Below are 20996 nucleotides of genomic sequence, written 5' to 3'. Positions count from 1 at the left end.
AACATTTTCCACAGAAGGAAGAAACACGTTTAAGGAAGCTTTTCTGCCATCAACCTATCTGAAACCACTTTCACCTGAAACTACTTTCTACATATTCCTCACTGATACTCATGTTTAGAAGTATCTTCTTAGCACAGTAAATGCCAATTGCCACCACATGGGGGCACCTCTATTAAGAGAAATACATTTACTTTTTAAGGGGATAAATCTTGAAATTAAATACCAAATTGTACTAGGCAATGATCTCCATGCTAATGAAAGCCTTTGGTGCTCTTTATCAGACTTAAGGCTACTATAAACTGATTAGCGAACATAAATGTCACAGTAAGATGATTATGTCATTTAATTTTTTAATAAATATCAAATTAAATGTACATTGCCCACCTTTTACAGCCTGTACATCAAAAAGTCAGTTTCTTTGCTTATCACAGTCTTACAGATATATTTGTCAGATGAAAGCAGATTTGAAGAAAAGACTTTAAAAAACAATTGTAACATCACATTCTTGATTTCTCTTACTTTTCATGTACTCATTTGTTTCAGTTATAGTAAATGTGAAATAGCTAGCATCAGTATGAGAAGCCTTAATAACTTGAAGGATGTGATGTTTTGGCATGTGTGTAGTATGGAAGGAAGGCTGAGAAGGATGTGTCCATCATGCTGGCATCACAGGCTGCTGAATACTTGCAAATGTTTTTCAAAACTTTTAGAGCAATGGCTATAAATATGCATAATGTGATGGTTTGAGCAACTGCTAACACATTAGTTGGTACTGAGAATGCATCATTTCATGCAAGCGGTAGTTTTAAAAGCTGATAGTGTGGCAGTGAAGCCTGTTCTTGAACTCACACATACATTTAGGGCAGAAAGAAGGCCACTGATTTGATTGCGGATGAGACTCGAAAAACAAATCAAACCTTCAACAGCATGCTGCACAGTAAATTTGATTGAGTTTCATGCCTGTGTATCTGTCTATAGAATGACTTTCATGTGGCTACATAAGGGAACCACTAACCCGATGTGTACAGATTAGTATCAGTACCTTGAATTTGACACTGAAATTAATAAATAAATAAACCAATTAATTATTGTTAACAGCATAGCTACTTCCCTTAAAACAAATGAAATGTCCACATTGTCTTCATATAGCAATCTGATCTAGTTTACAGAAATATGTACGTGACTTCTAGGAAAGGATACAAGCCAGTGCACTCCTAGGCTCTGTGCCTTCAGGAAAAGTCAAATCTTACCTAATATGAGGTTTTAGGAGGTTTTTCCACAAACATATTTATCTTAAATTTAACTTGCAAGAAGGTCAGTTGGTTTGGTTTTTGTGGTTTTGTCATCATTTGGGTAACTCTCCTGCAGCTGTTTACTAACTCCGATCCATGAAGGTGAGTTACAGTTGTCTTTGCACGCTGCTTTACAAATACTCTCACACCATTTATCTCAGCAACACATATTTATAGCTTCAGTCAAATTACTTAAAACAATTTAAAGAATTGTATGAAAGGTTTGACTTGACTGTATTTCCTCACAGGCCTCTCACACCTCTCCAGACACAAAGGTCAGCTTTTTGCTGACAATCTCTTTCAATCTTATTCCCCCAAGAGGAAAAGATGGACACCAAGGCAAAAGTGTTTAAGCCAGCCAGGAATATAGCATTTAAAGTGACTTGGGGTGTACTAGCTATCACTTTTGATGGTCCCATCTATCTCTATCATCTACCTTCTCTGCCTTGCATACAAAAACTATTTCCCTTGAACTGTGAAGCAGCTATGAAAGTTTCCTTCCTTCCTTGCTGTGCACTGGGGAATGCCCTTGGCATGTACTAGAGAAGTACAAGGAGATGCCCACAGAGGACAGGAATATGGGTACTTTGCTACTTCTGTGCTGTATGTTGGAAAGAGGACTCTTGTTTCTCAATGCAATGTTATAGAGAACAGATGAAGTTCTGGATGTGCAGTTTTGCAATATATATAAATAGAGGGGAAAGAATGAAATAATGGCGCGCGTGTGTGTGTGTTCATTCATGTTTCTGGCACCTGTGGATCATGACTCCACTTCCTGGAAGGAATGAAAACCTTCAGGGTAAAAGGTTCTGCACTTCTTATGTAGAAGGAGGTTTTTTTGACTACAGAGGAAGATTTCTGATGGAAGGCAAATGTGTGAGAAAGGAAGGGGAAGAAAAACATTAGCTAAGAGTTGTTAAGGGTTTCCTTTCTAGAGTGGTTTAATTATTTATGCTTAGTGTATAACTGCTCTGAGTCAACTCTGTTCAACTTTTAAAGCCCATGCATGACAAATTCATAAATATTTACAATCAGTGGAGTGTAGTTACAATACTTTATCAGATTTACCAAACAGAACTGAAGCCAGCTTCTGAAACACATACATTTAAATTACAGGTTTGCTTATACAAATAATCTTATAAACAGATTATGCTGGAGTTATTTAACAGTGAAACCACTCCAAAAAGGAATAAATACACACTGCAGCACAAAATAAAATGCTGCAAGAGCTGGGAAGGCAATACCTCATTCTTGTAAAAATAAATTAAGGAATGTGTTTGAAACCAGATGTAAATAAATAAAACACAAGCTACACCAAGTCACAAGCACTTGATACCACATTTCATAGTGTATCATTTATCTTGAATCATAAGCTATTTCTATAAGACAAAACAAAAGTGGTACTTATCATTTTTGTGCTATTACTTCACAGATTGGGTTAAGTAATACCAATTAAGTGTGCAGGAATGAAGTTTTAAAACTACTGAGCCATTTAGTCAAGTAAAGTAAAAGGTACATGCTAATGCTACCAAATGGCTTTCCTTTTCAAGCCAGGATTTGAACCTGGTGCCTGAATGTAAAGAACTACAGCCCAATTTCCCAAGAGGTGTGCAAAGAAAGAAATGTGCATTTCAACTTTCAAATGCTTTCTCTACTATGTCAACTGTGATAGAAATGACTGTACTTCTATACACTGAGCACCACACATTGGACTCAGCAGGGAAAAATAACTGGAAAGAAAGCATAGGAACCTTTACCGCTGTAGAAGATCCAGTGGGGCTCAACAGGATTCACAAGCAAAATAAATGTTCATTTCACTCTACTTTCATGAATAAATAACTTCAACTTCCCCTTGTGAAAAATGAGTGCAGGAATATAGGTAGTGTGCAACAACACCAAAATCTGAGTGGGATTCCTTTAAAAGAGTGATTATCTAGTTCTCAGTCCCATAAACCATTAAAATAAGTTAGAAAACATAATACTTTGTTCAAATTGAATGTGAAGGGTAAAGTTGCACTCCATCACAAAATCAAGGTTGTTATGCTGTCATCACTACCTATGTGTGGGCTTTGAAATGTCAATGACCTTCACAGCTTCTACAATGATCATGCATAATCAATCCCACTGGATGTCAGTCTGTAGCTGAATCTGCGGCTCACATACAGGAAAACTTTCAGTTAATGTTTGGAATTTAGAAAGTGAAACATCAGTAGCAATCTGCCTGTATAGACCAAATTTACTTTTAAAGAGGTGTATGTGTATGAACTCATTTGAGAAAGCCACTCATGAATATGCTTCCCCATAACACTGTTAGCAAAAAAAGCCAGAAGATATACCCAAAACAGAGAAGCCACCACCTTCTGTTCCTCACACGGAAGATCCATATAGAATCAGGGATGTTTGTTCCATGGGTAAAAGATACATGAAATGTAGTTATTTATGTGAAATTCAGGTGGATTATAGTGATCATTCTGTACTGAATTTCTACAAAGAGGAATGGAGGAATAGATCACAGCTAGAGCAAAGATGCATGAATTTCCGAGGGAGAAGACATACCACATAACTCTTCTGACCAACTGACACCAACACAACTTAACCTGTGGCTAAATACTGCTACAGTTTGCCACATAAAACAATACAGTTTTTTTTCCTAGCTGTTTTGAGAACTTCTCACCATCTCTCACCTTGCCCAATAACTTCATTTCCAGCTCTGCACTGCAAAATTTGCTTCCTATTTCCAGTTCCTCCATTTTTCTTAATTTTGTTACCTTATCGGGACCAGAGCAATAGTTTTGCTTTTCTAAATTTAAAAAGACTTCCAAGTGAAATCATTTTCAACAGAAAACAAACTATTTTAAACCTGTTCAGAAGGGAATGCATGCATCCACACATATTACAGGCAGAACAAGGATAACGTTTGAAATCGTCCACCCGTGCATGTGCCTGAATGCAACAGACCTTAAGACCCAATTGCCTTTACTATCTTCCACAAGAAGAACTCTTGACTTGTCAGCTACAAGCAGTCTCCATGTTCTCTGCTGTCCAAAATGCGATTTCTTCGAACGCTGAGGAATTCAATTTTCTTCTGTGCCTGTTTAAGTTGCAGCTTTAAAGTCTCTTTCTCTGTTGCAAGGATATTTCTTTCCTAAACAAAAATACAGGTGTCATCATAACAATATATGCTTTAGAAATAGGTTCAGGTTTACTCAGTAGGAGCGCTTGCTTCACTGGCATCCTATTCTCTAGGTTTGTGTACTTAAGTATTCCCCAAATTATAACAGCTTGAAAAGTAAATGGGCTGAAAGATACACAGCCATCTGCTCAAGAGGGGAGCAATTATCACCGCTGCATCTCTCAAGAAAGTATTTCATAGTGTGCTAAACACATGCTTTCATACATAAAAGACATCTTCCAAATGAGGATTAGAGAACACATCTGTTCTAGTAGAGGGATCTCTAGCTCATCCAAGATACTCTAGTCTGCAGTGAAGGAGGAAGAGAGCTGACAATTAATGGCTCGTGCAAGTCCCTCAAATTGCTAATGATGTTAATGAATACATGTAATTTAACCTAGGAAAGGCACATTAGCTTTCCAACAAGCATTATTTACTAAACAATTTGTTTTTTAATCTAACATGTTTATGCACAAGCACAGCTCACATTAGTTAGTACTATGTTAAATGCTAATATGCTAAAGTAACCTGAATCCCTGCCCCGCTAATGACAAACATTGGCTTTTTTACTCTTGGACAGCAAGTTCTTTTCCCTCTTGCTGTTTGATGATCTTTGGAGACTGAACCCAAATATGGGGGAAATGTATTCCTTAAAAATACACTTAGGGTAGTACTATTTCCAAACTTATTTTTCATATACTTTGCTGCTATGCTATAGCCCACAACTGTTAAGTAACAAATCAAAAAGGAACATATAAGCTTCACCTACTCCTTAATAAACCCCTTAGTTTCAAGTTGCCTTTTCCTTCACAGATACACTGTCAGCAGGCTCAAAAATCATCAGATACATGCATGGTTATCCGGTATACTAAAACCAGGAATTCATGCCCTAAGAATGTAAAATAATCTTAATGTGATAAACTTTACACTAGAATTTAAATCTACAAGCATCCTTCAGGCAAAAACAATTCAGGATTACAGTTTTGGCCATTCTAACATGTCTAGTCTTTTAAAACCCTGTTTTGGGAGACCTCTTTATATTATATCTTATGTCATCAACTGCATTTAATAAGACTTATTCACCAAACAAGTGTGGAGAGTACCTCACACAGCTATGAACTGGATTGAATGAGACCAGCTCCCAATTAATTAGGGATAGGATTTAGTGCAATTGTTCTTTCGTTTCCCCAGGTTCCCTGAGCAATTTGCTCTTCATACTTTGAATCACTAAGGAGTAGCATCAGCCCTTCCTAAAGTCAAATAATTATGGGGTATCATAGTTTCTTGGATGAGGTACAATAGCAAGAGAGCAGCCCTTCACACCTGCTCCAAAAAGGGGCATAAACCTTACCTACGCATGTTTAAATCACTACCAGGATGCCAACCTGGTAATGACCACATTGAAGGTACAAAAGATAGCAATTTTCTAACAATGAACAGTTACTTCTGTTTATTAAGTTCAAGAATACTATTAAGATATGAAAATATTCTATTGCTGTTTTGGGAAAGTGGGCGTTAGTTGCAAGTTACCATCTGGCTACCAGTATTTAAAAAAAACCTCTAAAATCATGACAGTAAATAGAGAACAACACTCAAAAACAGAGGAATTCTAGACAAGAAACAATCGGGGCCAGCTAATCACCTCCCAACAAAGGATTCCCCAGGCAGTAAGAAGCCAGACCTTGAAACTACTAGGCCATTAAACGCTAATCAAGGTGGCCAATTGCAACATTCTCACCTACCTCACACAGACGAGAGTTCTTTCTCCCACCCTGGACATTCCACAGATATATAAAACCCATTTTCTTCATTTCCAACAGACCTCACAACCTCTGAGGATGCCTGCCATAGATGCAGGTGAACGTCGGGAGGTAATGCTTCTGGAACATAGCCATATAGCCCAGAAAACTCACAACAACCCAGTTGCAAGTTAAGCCGTCAAGTGCTCATTCAAGGTTTGTTTTTGATTTACACTGGTGGCAGCCTCACTACTCTAACCTACTAGATTTTCAATAGGCAACATACTTAAAATACTTCACTCATTACTCCAGGATATTAAGAACAACAATGCTCACTGTGCTAAAAACACTTGCTGAATCCAAGTTGGGCTTTGACAGTTTCTTTCATGTAGCTTTCAGGAACTTTAAAATAATTTCTCTAACTCTATTTATTGCCAGGTAGAAGTTTGGGAGTTTTCATTATTATATTTTCAGCCTTCCTTTCTTCTAAGGAACTCTAATAAGTAAACATAGGTCTTCTCTTGGCCTCATTTTATATTTCAAACAATCCTATGAGGTTCCCTATACATGGGTATACACATATTAGAAAATTTAGTCAAACAATCACGCCAAGAAACCTGGGTTGACTTATCTATGGGACAATGTGCATACTGTACCTTAACTCTTATAATTCTAAAACTTCCTTTCGAAATTGTCATGGCTGAGAAACAATTAAAGATCAAAGTGAGAGTCTCAGATGAATGATTTCAAACTGAATCTCCAAATGTCACACACCATTTAAGTATCACTGCTTTTCATTCTTTATAGGCAATACTTTGCATATAGTTTTTGTATCTAAGATTCTCAATGACACATTTTGTACCTGCTCTAGTTCCTGGTATGAAGGTTTTAAAGTACATGGCTCCTCCTTTGCTTTTTGGTTGCAATCCTTGTTTTCCCATTTCACATAAGCCTTTCTACGGCTAAGAACTGGGCTCGGGCATGGAGACAGAGAGGTAGGTTGGAGGAGAGTGCTTTCTTGTAACGTTCCTGGTTCTTTTTGTTGTCCAGGGAGTCCTTCCGCCTGTATTAGCATGAGGTCAGTCTGCGTGCTCTTGTGCACGATGGAAGGTTTTAACCTTACTGAGATTTTTTGAGCTGAAACCCCCATCAGCATAATAGTTCTGTCTTTGCTCCCTTCATTGTGCTCAACCACTTCTCCATTAGGGAACGGAAATCCTCCCTCCTCCAACCCTATAATGAGAAGGGAAAAAAGCATAAGAATGCAGCATTAAAATATTACAAAAGAAGAAAAGCAGCTCAATGACTGAAGAAAATTGCATGTTCTTTTGGAACCCCAAGTTCAATGAATAAAATGGTGAATGTTTTGCTTGAAAAAGCGACATAACATTTTCCTGAATTCTATTGCTATGCTATGTTGCCTTCTTTCACCATTCTGTTCTCTGCAGTAAAGGAAAAACTGCATGATCTGTAATATAATCATAACAGTAACACTGGGCTACTATTAAAGATGACCTATAATTTATTTCAATCATTTATAGGCAGTACCTGAGTTAGAAACACCCAACTTACAATTCTTATTAAATTTTTTGGTATGTGTCAGGAGTGACTTAGAAACTGCAAGTCGCTTCTGGTGTGAGAGAATTGGCCATCTGCAATGACATTGCCAGGGGACACCGAGATGTTTTGATGTTTTATCATCCTTGTGGGAGGCTTCTATCATGTCCCCACATGGGGAACCGGAGCTGACAGAGGGAGCTCATCTATGCTCTCCCTGGATTTGAACCTGCGACCTGTCGGTCTTCAGTCCTGCCAGCCTGTATATTATGGTTTCTTCTGGTCCATGGGCTCCAGATCTGCAATTTCCACTGACTGCGGATCATTGCATCCCATACTATTAATGTGTATGTGGACATGCTCAGGTGTTCATGTTCATGTCACTGCCATTTAGTAAAATGCAACATGATTCTTTGCGAATTTTTGTATCCTTACAGGATCCCATATCCAAAACCCCCATGGTTACGATGGGCCTACTTCTTGTGTACCTAATTTCCAAGTAAAGGGTTTTAAAACAAGCACCCCCTCTTGCAACTCTTGCTGTTCTTCATCACATGGCAAAACACGCTGACAACAGCCCTGATATCAACATTTAAAAAGATAACAGGATGGGCTAAAAATAAATGCTGGCATGATCCCTTCCTTGGCTTTTATATCTGGCTTTCCTCTGAATGCCTCCTACATCTCTTCTGTGTTGTCTCTGCTGCAGCAACCACTGCTCCATATTAAATAAGTCTTTCGTAATGAAAAAACAAGACAGATTTATTACTTCTTCCTTTATTGTGTGTGTGTGCCAGGAGTGACTTGAGAAACTACAAGTCGCTTCTGGTGTAAGAGAATTGGCCAGCTGCAAGGATGTTGCCCAGGGGACACCTGGATGTTTTATGTTTTACCATCCTTGTGGGAGGCTTCTCTCACATTCCTACATGGGGAGCTGGAGATGACAGAGGGAGCTCATCTGCGCTCACCCTGGATTTGAACCTGCGACCTGTTGGACTTCAGTTCTGCTGGCACAAGGGTTTAACCCATTCCACTACCGGGGGCTCCTTTCCTAATGATTATTATGGTTATCACTATCCATGGTGGTGCCTTCTCTCCATAACAAAAATACCCTTTTTAAACATATAGCTTTCAATTTCCCAATAAGAATTTCCCCCACTTCAGCGCATTTAGGCTCTTGTAAGAAAAATATATCAAAGAGCAAATGATATCAAATGATCACATTTTATTGCTGAAAATGCCATTTGTTCTTCATGTGCATTTCTGCTGGATGCTTATTATTTATTTATTATTTATTTCTTGCACTTATTGACCGCCCCTCTCAGCCCGGGGGCGACTCGGGGCGGTGAACAACAACAAAGAGACAATGTACAGTGAGCCGTGACAGTACAAACCAGACAAATACAACATAACATATACTTATACTAAAAATCCGCTTCGTCAAAAATCCTGGGGTCATAGCCAATTTCGTAGTCCTAGTTCATTCCATTGTCATTCCATACACTCAGTTGAAGGCCTGCTCGAAGAGCCATGTTTTCAGGCCCCTACGAAAGGCCATCAGGGAGGGCGCCTGTCTAACTTCAGCAGGGAGGGTGTTCCACAGCCGGGGGGCCACCACCGAGAAGGCCTGCTCCCTCGTCCCCGCCAGACGTGCCTGTGAGGCAGGCGGGACCGAGAGAAGGGCCTCCCCGGATGATCTCAAGGCCCTCGTGGGCTCGTAGGCCGAGATGCGGTCTGCAAGGTATTTTGGGCCGGAACCGTTTAGGGCTTTGTAGGATAACACCAGCACCTTAAATTGGGCCCGGTAGCAGATCGGCAGCCAGTGGAGCTGGGACAGCAGGGGCGTTGTATGCTCTCTGCGTCCAGCCCCTGTTAACAACATGGCTGCCGCGCGCTGGACTAGCTGAAGCTTCCGGACCGTCTTCAAGGGCAGCCCCACGTAGAGAGCGTTGCAGTAGTCGAGGCGGGATGTGACCAAAGCGTGTACCACCGTGGCCAAGTCAGACTTCCCAAGATACGGGCGCAGCTGGCGCACGAGCCTAAGCTGTGCAAATGCTCCCCTGGTCACCGCTGAAACCTACATCTCATTTTACATCAGGGTGAATGTCTTGGATTCTCGTTAGCAATGAATTGGGAATTCAATCTCAAGATTAGCAATGGCCTATTTAAGGATGGCTATACACTATGTGCAATGCTAATTACTAGGAAACATGAGCAGGAAGATGTTACTGTGTCAAAGTTATGTTTGTAGAATCCCCGAAACATCTGTGCAGCCAACATACTGGGACAGATTTGTCTTCAACCTTATACAGCAATGCTCTTTTTTACATCATGATAACCAGAAGGCCATCTTGCCAAACCATCCCCAGTTAATTCTCTCAAGATGAGTCCCTGAATTTCTGGATTCCCTTCACTCCCCACTACTGCCAGAAGACTGCACACACTGCAATGGCCATTCACTGAGCAAGAGGAGAACTCGAAGTACTCAATGTCTGGCTGCAATTCTGCAGCCAGGAGAAAATACCTGATTTTTCCTTCCTGGAAATCTGCTTTCTTCCTCCTCCTGCAGAATTACAGCCGGATGTTGCCCAGTAGCCTCCCATCTCCACTTCTACCATTAAAGGACTATGTCAATGTCCTCCACCTCTGGAAAGCCCCCTTCTATTGGGTGTGGGCATGTTGCATAAAGAAGTATTGAACCCATCCTTTCATAACATCCAAGAAAGGACACATAGCAACATATCATTACAGAACCGTATGTTAACAATGGGATTTTGGCCACACAATACAAAATTGTGAGTTATTCTGTTGATTATAGTGTAGAAGTAGAAATGAAGCTAGCATCATAGAGTTGGAAAAGACCTCGTGGGCCATCCAGTCCTACCCCCTGCCAAGAAGCAGGAAAATCACATTCAAGCACCCTGACAGATGGTCATCCAGCTTCTGCTTAAAAGCCTCCAAAGAAGGAGGCTCCACCACATTCGGGGGCAGAGAGTCCCACTGTTGAACAGCTCTCACAGTTAGGAAGTTCTTCCTAATGTTTAGGTGGAATATCCTTTCCTGTAGTTTGAATCCATTGTTCCGCATGCTAGTCTCCAGAGCAGTAGAAAACACTAGAAGCAAATACTACTACTAATAATAATATTAATATCAAGGTTCTTCAATTGGTAATGTCATACCATGCATGTGCTCCTTCAGTCCCATGGGGCACAGACTAGATGCAAGGGCAGATGCAGGACTGTTATCCAGAGGTGTGGCTTTAGGTCTTCTCTTACATTCAAATACAACCAAATCTTTGCATTGCTTGTGACAGTTCATCCCACAATCTGCAAGCAGATAAAAACAAGAACAACTCATTGTCTTGCTGATTATACATTAATGCTTCTCCCACTCTGTGAAGTCTGAGAACTTTCTTCTATTGGTTTACTAAGGAACATGTCCCACTGTTCATTGTGGTTTGCTACCTAGTTGGGATGTTTAGTACTGTAATATTAGATGTAATAAGCACAGTCTATTTTCCATTATTACAGATTACATAGTGTTTCATACTTCTAATACAATGCTTCTAAAGTTCAGAAAAATGTGACCATATGATCTGAATGTTATCTAACTACTTAACAGCAACATGATCCATCATATATTATCTAGTAACTCGGCAGGAAACGGGAATATTATACATCAGACAATTTAAGACTTTACTACATTGCTTCTTGAGTCCTCACGGGGAAATGGGGCGGGATATAAATAAAGAAGATGATATTATTATTATTATTATTATTATTATTATTATTATTTTCTTGTCATTGTTTTCTAGGTAGCTGCAATGACTGATCAGATGAAAAGAAAATGAATGTAGCATTGTTGGGATGGGATGGGATGAGATATGGGGGAAAGAGACACTGAACAAAAATTCCAATATTTCTATGCTGTTCATTAAGTTTTTCAAAATACCTTCAGAATTTTAACCTTAGCAATTAGAAGGGGATGCTTAAGTGTGTTCAAAAGATAAAAAATTTCACAATGCTGTGCAGTTCCCTGCAAACAACCTTAAAAAATATTTGAACAAATAAAGTGGTTTTTTTTTGTTACCTTTGCATCTATATCCTTGTTTAATAACTCCCCAAAGCTGCAAAATTAAACAAAGCTATGTTATATACTGCTACACAGAACATAAGACAATCAGGCACTGAGAGGATGTCCCTGGTGTCTGTATCATTGCAGAAGCTATATTTTAGGCTGGAATACCAAGCTAATGGAATGGATTGCCACGGCGGAAGGAAGAGGAGATAAAAGCTCATTTTCTTGTCCTATGATTCTCCAATCATTTTGGCCTAGCAGAGTCTGGCCACCTCCATCCTGAAATAGCTGAACCAGTGTTTCTCAAGTGATGCTCCTCCAGGTGTTTTAGACTTCAGCTCCCAGAAATCTTAATTAACTTACCAGCTGTTAGGAAATGTGGGAGGTGAAGTCCAAAAAAACTGGAGGAGCACAGTTTGGGAAACAATGAGCTAGACTATTAGATATGATAACTATAGGCAGCCTAACCAGGTATTATTTAGGATACTTTTTTAGCAGCTCCAGTGCAGTACAATACATAAGGAGGCTATTGTTCCTGAAATCATATGTCAGATATAACATGTAAGCATTTAAGGTGCAACTGGACTGTTTCTTGTTTATGATGCAGGACATTACCCTAAAATGTGGAGAGGATCTGAATCAACACTGAGGCTAGATATATTGAATCTTTCTAGATTTGATTCCTTCAAGTCTTCCTAAGTATTAATGACCTAAATGCTGATTCTAGAGTATGAGAAAACTTGATTAAAAAGCAGCCATTCTGAAACAAGTAACTATATTCAATGGCATCAACGAGAGCCCCACATCACTATTATAGGTTCCATGATGAGAGAAAGGTCAGGTACAGGTTTCTTAAAATAAATAGAAGTCCAACAAATGTTACCTACTCAAATGTTTTTAGAAAAATGTAATGTACGTCAGTAATCATCTGAATGGGCTAACAGAACAGCAAAACCCTGCCCCTGCCTCAATGGATAGTAAAGGTAAAGATTTCCCCTCGACTTTAAGTCTAGTCGAGTCCGACTCTGGGGGGTGGTGCTCATCTCCATTTCTAAGCTGAAGACCCGACATTGTCCATAAACACCTCCTCAGTCATGTGACCAGAATGACTGCATAGAGCGCCATTACCTTCCTGTAGAAGCGGTACCTATTGATCTCTTCACATTTGAGTGTTTTTGAACTGCTATGTTGGCAGAAGCTGGGGCTAACAATGAGAGCTCACCCTGTCCCACAGATTCCAACTGCCGACCTTCTGGCCAAAAGGTTCTGTAGCTTAGTGGTTCAATCTGCTGCACCACTGCAGCTCCTTGACAATGGATACAGGGGTAAAATGCAGCCTCTTTGCTCAAATCTGTTGTGTGCATGAAAGGCTCTGGCTGTGCTTAAATAAACCTCCTAAACTAATCCAAATCTACTTGAAAAGAAACATTACAAACCGTCTGATTCCCTTGGAAATTGTTTTTGTGCCATGACACAAAAAAGGCTTGTCAGATTTGATCTTGTACATATCAATGTATAAAATACTCTTATATTACAACTTCTCTTGTACCACAACTTCTAAGAGAGGCTTTTACTGTGAAATCCTATCGCACAATTTACTGAAGCCAAGACAGGTTGAGACAAAAATGTCCTCTATTTATAGACCTCTCATGTTCTCCTTCCACCATCCATTTTTTTTAAATCAGAAATCAATTGATGAAAAAAGAAAGCGAAGTGGCACAAGCATTTTTAGATCTGTAGCAGCAGGAGACTTCGGCCTTAAAATTTTATTCATTGCTTGAATTTATATCCCACCTTTCTCCCAAACTGGGATTCAAGGGGAATTGCCTCATACCAATGGTCACCCTTGTCCTGCTGGTACAGAGCTAAAAATGCTTGTGCTACTTTGCTCTCTTTTTCTTCTTCTGAAGGCCAGGAGGGAGGGTACTGATCTAATTTTGTTTGGAGTTCAATAGCCAAGGAGCCACCACTGAGAAGGCCCTGTCTCTCATCCCCAGCAATCGCACTTGCGAGAGCAGGGCCTCACCGGATGATCTTAATCTCTGAGATGGTTCATAGAGGAAGATATGTTCGGACAGGTAAGCTGGGCCGGAAATGTTTAAGGCTTTATAGGCTAGAGCCAGCACTTTGAATTGTGCTCAGTAACAGACTGACAGCCAGTGGACTGCCCGTTGGAGCAACTGAAGCTTTCCCACAGTCTTCACAGGCAGCCCTCACGTAAAATGCATTGCAGTTGTCTATATGGGTTATAACTAGAGCATGGACTGCAGTGAACAACTTCTCCCCATTTCAGTCATTATGTTATTAAAGGTGATATTAAGTCAGTGACACAACAGTAAACACGTGTTGCCATTTATCCAGAAAAGTTTTGTTATACACATCATATGGTATAATTTACTTTTAAAATATCTCTCCCCCCCCCCCCCCCCATCAAACTGCACCCAAGCTTACAAATCCAGCACAGTTGTCACAGAAAGTTGGCTTCAGATAAGTGGTCTCCTGGAAGTTGTGGGCAAAGCCAAGGCCCAACTTAGAATAGATTGAGCTTGCCCTCATGAAGTAAGCTGTGATTTCATCCTTGCTTATCAGGCCTTCTCTGCAAATAAACAAAAGAAGAGGGTCAATTGAGGCTTAATGCCGCTAGTAACACAAAGAGTTAACAGTGTCTCCCCATCTCTATTTTTCACCACCCACACACAGCCACCAACCTGCTAATGTAAATGCACTAATTCATGTTCACAGCAAAGAATATCTTGAAACACATTACACACACATACAAGCATACCCCGCATGATCCTGTCAAGCAGATCACGAGTTTTTTCAGCAGCTCATTTAAAATTCAGCAAAAACAGCTTAAGGAGCAGCCTTCACAATCAATTCTGAACATGCTGCACAATTATCAAAACAAAGGAGAAGCCCAGGGAATAATTCCCAACACGGTTACCTTCAAATTGCTTTTTACAATTTCTAATGCCATTTTGGACAATGAACAAGCTGGAAAAAGGAGGGGAAATGCACAACAGGAATCTCCTAAACGTGAAAGGATTTTTGCTCTCTTGTTCTAATATAAAGCTTTTGATAGCAAGCAAGGTAAGCAAGTTCTTTACTGTTGGTCTCAAAGGGTCAGTCAACAAGGTGGACCAATTTAATAAAAAAGTTAAGGATTTTAAAACCCCACAGCCTTGCTGAACAGTCTTCCCTTTAATCTTGGAAAAGGCAGTTTTTGGACTAGGTTGCTGTGAGTTTTCTGAACTGTATGGCCATGTTCCAGAAGCATGGCCATACAGCCCGGAAAACTCACAGCAACCCGGTGATTCCGGCCATGAATCGACAACACAGTTTTTGTACTATCACTCTCTGAATCCTCCAGCTAGCACAGACACTATAGTACAAAACCACTTTTTTTCTAACCCAGCCTCCAGGCTAAATTATGACTCAAGGGATTAGAGACAAGAGGAAGGATGACTACGTATACACTTTAGCACATACACAAAGAAAGGTCATAGCCATACAGCCCGGAAAATTCACAGCCAGCTGGTGATTCCGGCCATGAATTCGACAACAGTTTTTGTACTATCACTCTCAGGATCCTCCAGCTAGCATAGACACTATAGTTCAAAACCACATTTTTCCCTAACCCAGCCTCCAGGCCAAATTATGACTCATGGGATTAGAGACTAGAGGAAGTATGACTGCGTATACACTTTAGCACATACACAAAGGTCATGGCTACTTTGCTGGCATTCTAAGTAGAAGCACTGCTCCATTTTGTTGTATATTTGGTATGTCTCACCTCCCCATCCCAAGCTTGGCTCTCCTGTCTCCTATAAATCTGGCTGGCATGTATATGTGTGTCTCTTGTCCACCTATTGAAAAACTAGTGACAGACTGGTGAAAAAAAGTTGGACCTGAAAAACAGTAGGCCACTTGATAGTTTAAAAAAAACCTACCATTACAAAAGCCCAGGGCCAAGAAAAGAAAACATCCAGGTTTATATTTCAACCACAATAAGTGCCTTCAGGCAGCTCACCTAGCTCAGTTTAGCATTGTTGCTCCAAAGACAGTTAACAAAGACTATCTTTGTATGCCATGGACTGATTTCTTTGGCATTCTGATTTTCTCAGAGAAAGTTCACATAGCGTTTTCCAACAGATCAATCACCGTCAGCTCCTCTATTTCTGAAAAATGTGTCTTCAGGTACTGCAAAAAGCCCATTTCAGATGTACCTGCTAGTCACTACTAGCAATGCCATCTCTCATCAACAGCAACACCTCAGGAGCAGTTGCAAAGAGTTGGATATTGTCAAAGTCCAAATCAATCTCCGGATCTGGATATTTTCCCACACATTTCCTTCACTGACTGGCTGCAGTTAAAATACCTAGTGGACTTTCACACCACAGTTATAGTGCTATGAGCACACTCGAATATCCATGGTTCCAAGTATAGAATCCTTAAATTTGCAGCTTAGAGAGGAGCATTGAGAATGGTCAGTCACATCAAACTGCAAACTCTGAGGCTGCATAGGTTGGAACAATAGTTTAAAAAGAGAACCATAATGTTGTAATTGTAGCATCTAAAAGTGTGCTTGGTAAGCATCCACATTTTGTTCCAGGATGACAACAAAAACCAATACTTTTTATAATTACTAATGGGTAGTTTAATGCAAGCTATACACACATCTTTTCCCCAACACTGTGGAAAACTAGAAGAACAGCAGACAGCTACAATATTCAGTCTCAACTTAGGGAAGAGGTTTGAGTCCTATGCAACAACATATATGTTGTGTGCACTGAGACTTCCCCCTCTATTAAAATAGGGCATTCCAGATGGTTTGTTCTGTACAGTTCCTCATGTCTTCCAGGTTCAAAGTCAATAAACAAGAGTAATGATCAAGGAAGCCACTCACTCACTGCTTCTGAAATGTCCAAATGTCCTCTCAGTTATGCAGACAGTTACCCTAAGAAATTGTAGTTCTAAGTCCAGACTGGCAGTGACTTGTCTAGCTGCACATTAACTCAAGAAATATTTCTTGCCCCTAGTTCAAGATGTGAAAGCATCTTCACATTTAAAACACACACAAACACTCACGACAGCAAATGCAAAAGTAAAGTTTGAATATACACACCTGTCCTTGTCCATTATACAAAATGAGAAAGGAAAACTTGCTGCTATCTTCTCAAATTCTTCCTGAGAGATGTATCCATCCTGATCATGGTCATAATTTTTGAAAACTGACTGTATGAGGTAACAAGAAAAAACTAAATTGAAACAAGTTAAATTTCACTTAATTTTATTGGAACAGAATGAAGATATTAACTTTTGATGCTTGTGACTATGATTTAAACTTAAATGCTTTTCTATATGATGTTGTATTATGCCAAGAGGTAAATTTATGAATAGAGCTGTCACCACAGATTCTGCATCCATGGATTGCACCATTCATGGCTAATCATCATCATCATCATTAATAATTGTTATTATTAATTATTATTTAATTATTTAGTAATATTTATTTATTTAATTATTTTATCATTAATTAATGATATTAATAATTAATAATATTAATAAAATATTAACAATACATCACACAGTCCTAGATGCTTGGGAAGTGTTCGACATGATTTTGTGATACGAAATCCAGCATGTATATCTCGTTTGCTGTGACACACTGTGTTTTGTGTCAGTAAAATGATAATAATAACAATTTAACCCACCCTCTCTCCCCAAAGGGACCAAGGGCAGCTTCCAAAAACTAAATGGCAAATATTCCATGACATGTGCAGTATCAAAATATGAATAAGCAATAATAGGCAAACAAACAGCAATTGAAATGAACAGTTAAATTAAATAGATTAAAATGAACAAATGAAAGCAACCTCAGCAAGAGAATGTAATCAATCAGGTCTCATAAATAACGCATTAAGCATAAGAAGTTAAAATCTGTATATAATCTAAGGATATAAAAATGTGACTAAGGATACAAAAATGTGATAGGGATATCATTTTTACACCACCATTATGTGCAATAAGACTTGAGCATGTACAGATTTTGGTATCAGAGAAGAGAAGGAAGGCAAAGGAGCTACAGTAACCACATTTGTAAGTGACATATAGCTACTTCAATCCTGTCAATGAAATCTGGTAATTCTGTGAGCTCACTGACAACAGGACATTGGTGCTAACCCTGATTGGGGTTTTTTTGCATTGGTGAGGAGGAATCCTTTTGTTGAGTTTTCCTACTTGCAATCTTTCTTTCCAACCTAAGTAGAAAAACCACCTCCCTTCTCTTTCCAGTGATGGAATGACAAAATTCCAGACAAACAAGAAAAATATACATACTGCAAGAAGTTTTAACATGATAAAACACATAAACACAAGACATTGCTATCAAACATGCATGGTAAATAATAATGCATACTTACATCTACCATCCTCTGAACATGCTTGCTTATGGTCTTTGGATCAGGTTTTGGAGCAATGCCGGATGCCCAGTCTGCTACTACTATTGGAGGTTTAGAAGGCGTCAGAGGCTACAGTAAGAATAAGATTACACAAATAAGAACTTCCTTTCTGTGTTATTGTAGGAATAAAAAATACTAAACTACAAGTTGGATTTTTTTTTGTATTCACAATATTTTTATTCAGAAATGTGCAGGTACAAGGAGGTACAAGGACTTGCCCTTATACGAAGACAGAATCCTATGTAGATGTCTGTAGGTACAATCTTGTCTGCCACCTGAGTACAGGTTTTGGGGGAAGGCTACGATGACAAAAAATGTTTTTGTCATCATAGAGAACTGAACTAGGAAAATGACAAAAATCCCATCATATTGAGCATTATATTGGGCCGGAGGTTTAGCACAGCTGGTAAATCACCAGCAATTATAAGATCTGTCAACCAAAAGGTTGCAAGTTTGAAGCCCGGGGTTGGCATGAGCTGCCAACTGTCAGCCTAGCTCACTATTTACCTAAACGGTTCAAAAACAGCTTTACCTGTAATTAGAGAAATTAGGTACCGCTAAAAGTGGGGGAGGTGTTTTACAATGCCATAAAGAAATAAGATCCGAAAATGCTGGGCGGCCAAAAAGGAAGGGGGAAGTCCTGACAGCTCTTCGTCATAGAGGATGAAGCAACAGCACCCCCTATGGCTGGACTCGAGCCCAACTTTCCATGGCACCAAAAGTCGAAACAAACCACCTCCTACTGTTCTGTCTGTCTGTCTATTGGCTGTACAAAGCAGCATTGAGTGTTTGCCATGTATGTGTACTGTAATCCGCCCTGAGTCCACTTCAGGGTGAGAAGGGAAGAATATAAATACAGTGTTGTTGTTGTTGTTGTTGTTGTTGTTGTTGTTGTTGTTGTTGTTGCTGTTATATATGATTTAGGCCAAGTAAGCTTGCCATTTAACTATCATGATGCAAGTTACATGATGTCTGTACTTGTCAGCACTTCCCATCAGAAGTTCACTCCAGACCATTAGTATCATAATCTGCCACAACATGGAAGTGAAACAGCCACAATTTCTCAATGCCTCTAAGTATGGAAATCCAGTCACGAAAGGACTGAAACACTGTGAAGGTTCAGCAACCACTTCCCAAGTGAAAGTACTTACGGTGGGGTTGAATGCAGGGAGTAGCTTGTTTCATTTTCTTTCTGACTGGGAAGTTCGGCTGGATATTTGGCTTTGACATTTGTAGACTCTGGGACCCCTCCAGATCTGATCCCAGGTTTTCTGTTTATCCTAGATTATCTGGCAGTGCAGACTCATATAATCCAGTTTAAAGCAGAAAACATGAGATCAGATCCTGAGATATAGGGCCTGTCTGGAAGGGCTATGGGTGTGTCCTGTATCTGATCTGGCTTTTGGACTAAATTATTAAAGCACTAAACTCCCTCCAACCTTCTTATTGTGCTAAATTAGCGTTAGATCATATCAGCCTGCTTTGCTGTATCCTGAGTCTGACACATCTCAGCAATCAATATTGCAAGTGTGATTTGCTTGTCTGCACTAAGGATGTTATCCTCAATGATATTTATATCCTGATTCTTGTGCTGTATTTACTGAGTAGATTGTTCTATTTCCCTTCTTTGCAGTACTGCTATTGAAATATTTATACGCTAGACTATTTTTGACGAGACCATTATGCTTAAAGTGGTTTATAATGCATGACAAAATAAATGTATATCTGGGGATTCGTATATACATTAATTTCAAACCCAATAACAATAGCACAGTTAAGTATCAACAACTTATTGTAATCAAATAATGGAAGCAATAAGAAACTGTTCTGAAATAATTGGTTAGGATTCTTACTGCAGCCCGGTGACTTCTTGGCTCTCGTGCATAAGAAAGTTCATAAATTTCATCTTCTGTGTAGTAAAGGTCAAGAGATAACTGAAATCAAACACAGGAACAGTTTTTTTAAAGATACTGCAGCATAGAATGAATTCACTGGGTTATTTTTTTTGTATCTACCTATATACAAGAACTAGTCTCCAATACATCACATGAAACCATTTAGAATGGAACCAGTGCAATGGGGTAGATAGTGCTAACTTGAGAAATCTTGCTTCAAGCCCCCATTAAGCCAGGAACCCTCCCCCCTCCCCTCTGCCTGATCTGTCTTACAAAGTTGTTGGGAGTAAAATAAATAGGGAAGAGCAGAAGCATTTGTCCACCTTGAGCTCATGGAAGGAACAATGGGATTCAAACATGATAGATGAATAAATAAATAAGAACAACACAACAACGTAGTGTCATAGGCAATGCAAAAAGTGCATAGTTTGTACACTAGTTAAGGATTCCTCATCTTCAGAAGAGGAAGGGGAGCAGGAAAATTTTCAGGAATTAGAGGGGGAATTGGAATCAGAGGATGCGGTCTTGCAAGTGCCCACATTTCTGGAAAGGCGAAAGGAAACAGAGCAGACAGCGTTCAGCTAGAATAGCTGCTAGAAATGCCGAGGTAATTGGGAGCCATCCTAGCACCTCCTGCGTGGGGAATTCAGAACTATAAATCAGAAGCAGGAGCAGTTAGCTTTCACTAGTAACAAACGACTCTGATGGTTATACCTTCGCTCCAATTGTACCTGCTTCGAGTCTGCTCCTAAGTTCATTGCCTGTTGTATGATGTACAACTGCTGTTTATTTTGGACTATCAG

At 39.6% G+C, this 20996-nt stretch overlaps 1 protein-coding gene across 1 annotated transcript in view; it reads right to left on the bottom strand.

Moving 5' to 3' along the window:
- Window positions 1–2664: 2664 nt before the first annotated feature.
- The window catches only part of RASGRP1 (RAS guanyl releasing protein 1), a 68867-nt gene continuing 50535 nt past the window's right edge, over window positions 2665–20996 (bottom strand). Inside the window, exons 10-17 of the mRNA XM_067462860.1 lie at window positions 20152–20232; window positions 18260–18367; window positions 16963–17072; window positions 14289–14433; window positions 11850–11886; window positions 10940–11086; window positions 7066–7436; window positions 2665–4437 (exon numbers count right to left, since the gene is read on the bottom strand). Coding sequence (XP_067318961.1) covers window positions 4306–4437; window positions 7066–7436; window positions 10940–11086; window positions 11850–11886; window positions 14289–14433; window positions 16963–17072; window positions 18260–18367; window positions 20152–20232 — 1131 coding nt within the window. The 3' untranslated portion in view covers window positions 2665–4305. The remainder of the gene's footprint in view (window positions 4438–7065; window positions 7437–10939; window positions 11087–11849; window positions 11887–14288; window positions 14434–16962; window positions 17073–18259; window positions 18368–20151; window positions 20233–20996) is intronic.

This window comes from Anolis sagrei, chromosome 1, assembly GCF_037176765.1.
Source record: "Anolis sagrei isolate rAnoSag1 chromosome 1, rAnoSag1.mat, whole genome shotgun sequence".
Classification (NCBI taxonomy): domain Eukaryota; kingdom Metazoa; phylum Chordata; class Lepidosauria; order Squamata; family Dactyloidae; genus Anolis; species Anolis sagrei.
The sequence above is the reverse complement of the archived record's forward strand: the minus strand, read 5'-3'. Positions and strand labels throughout refer to the sequence as shown.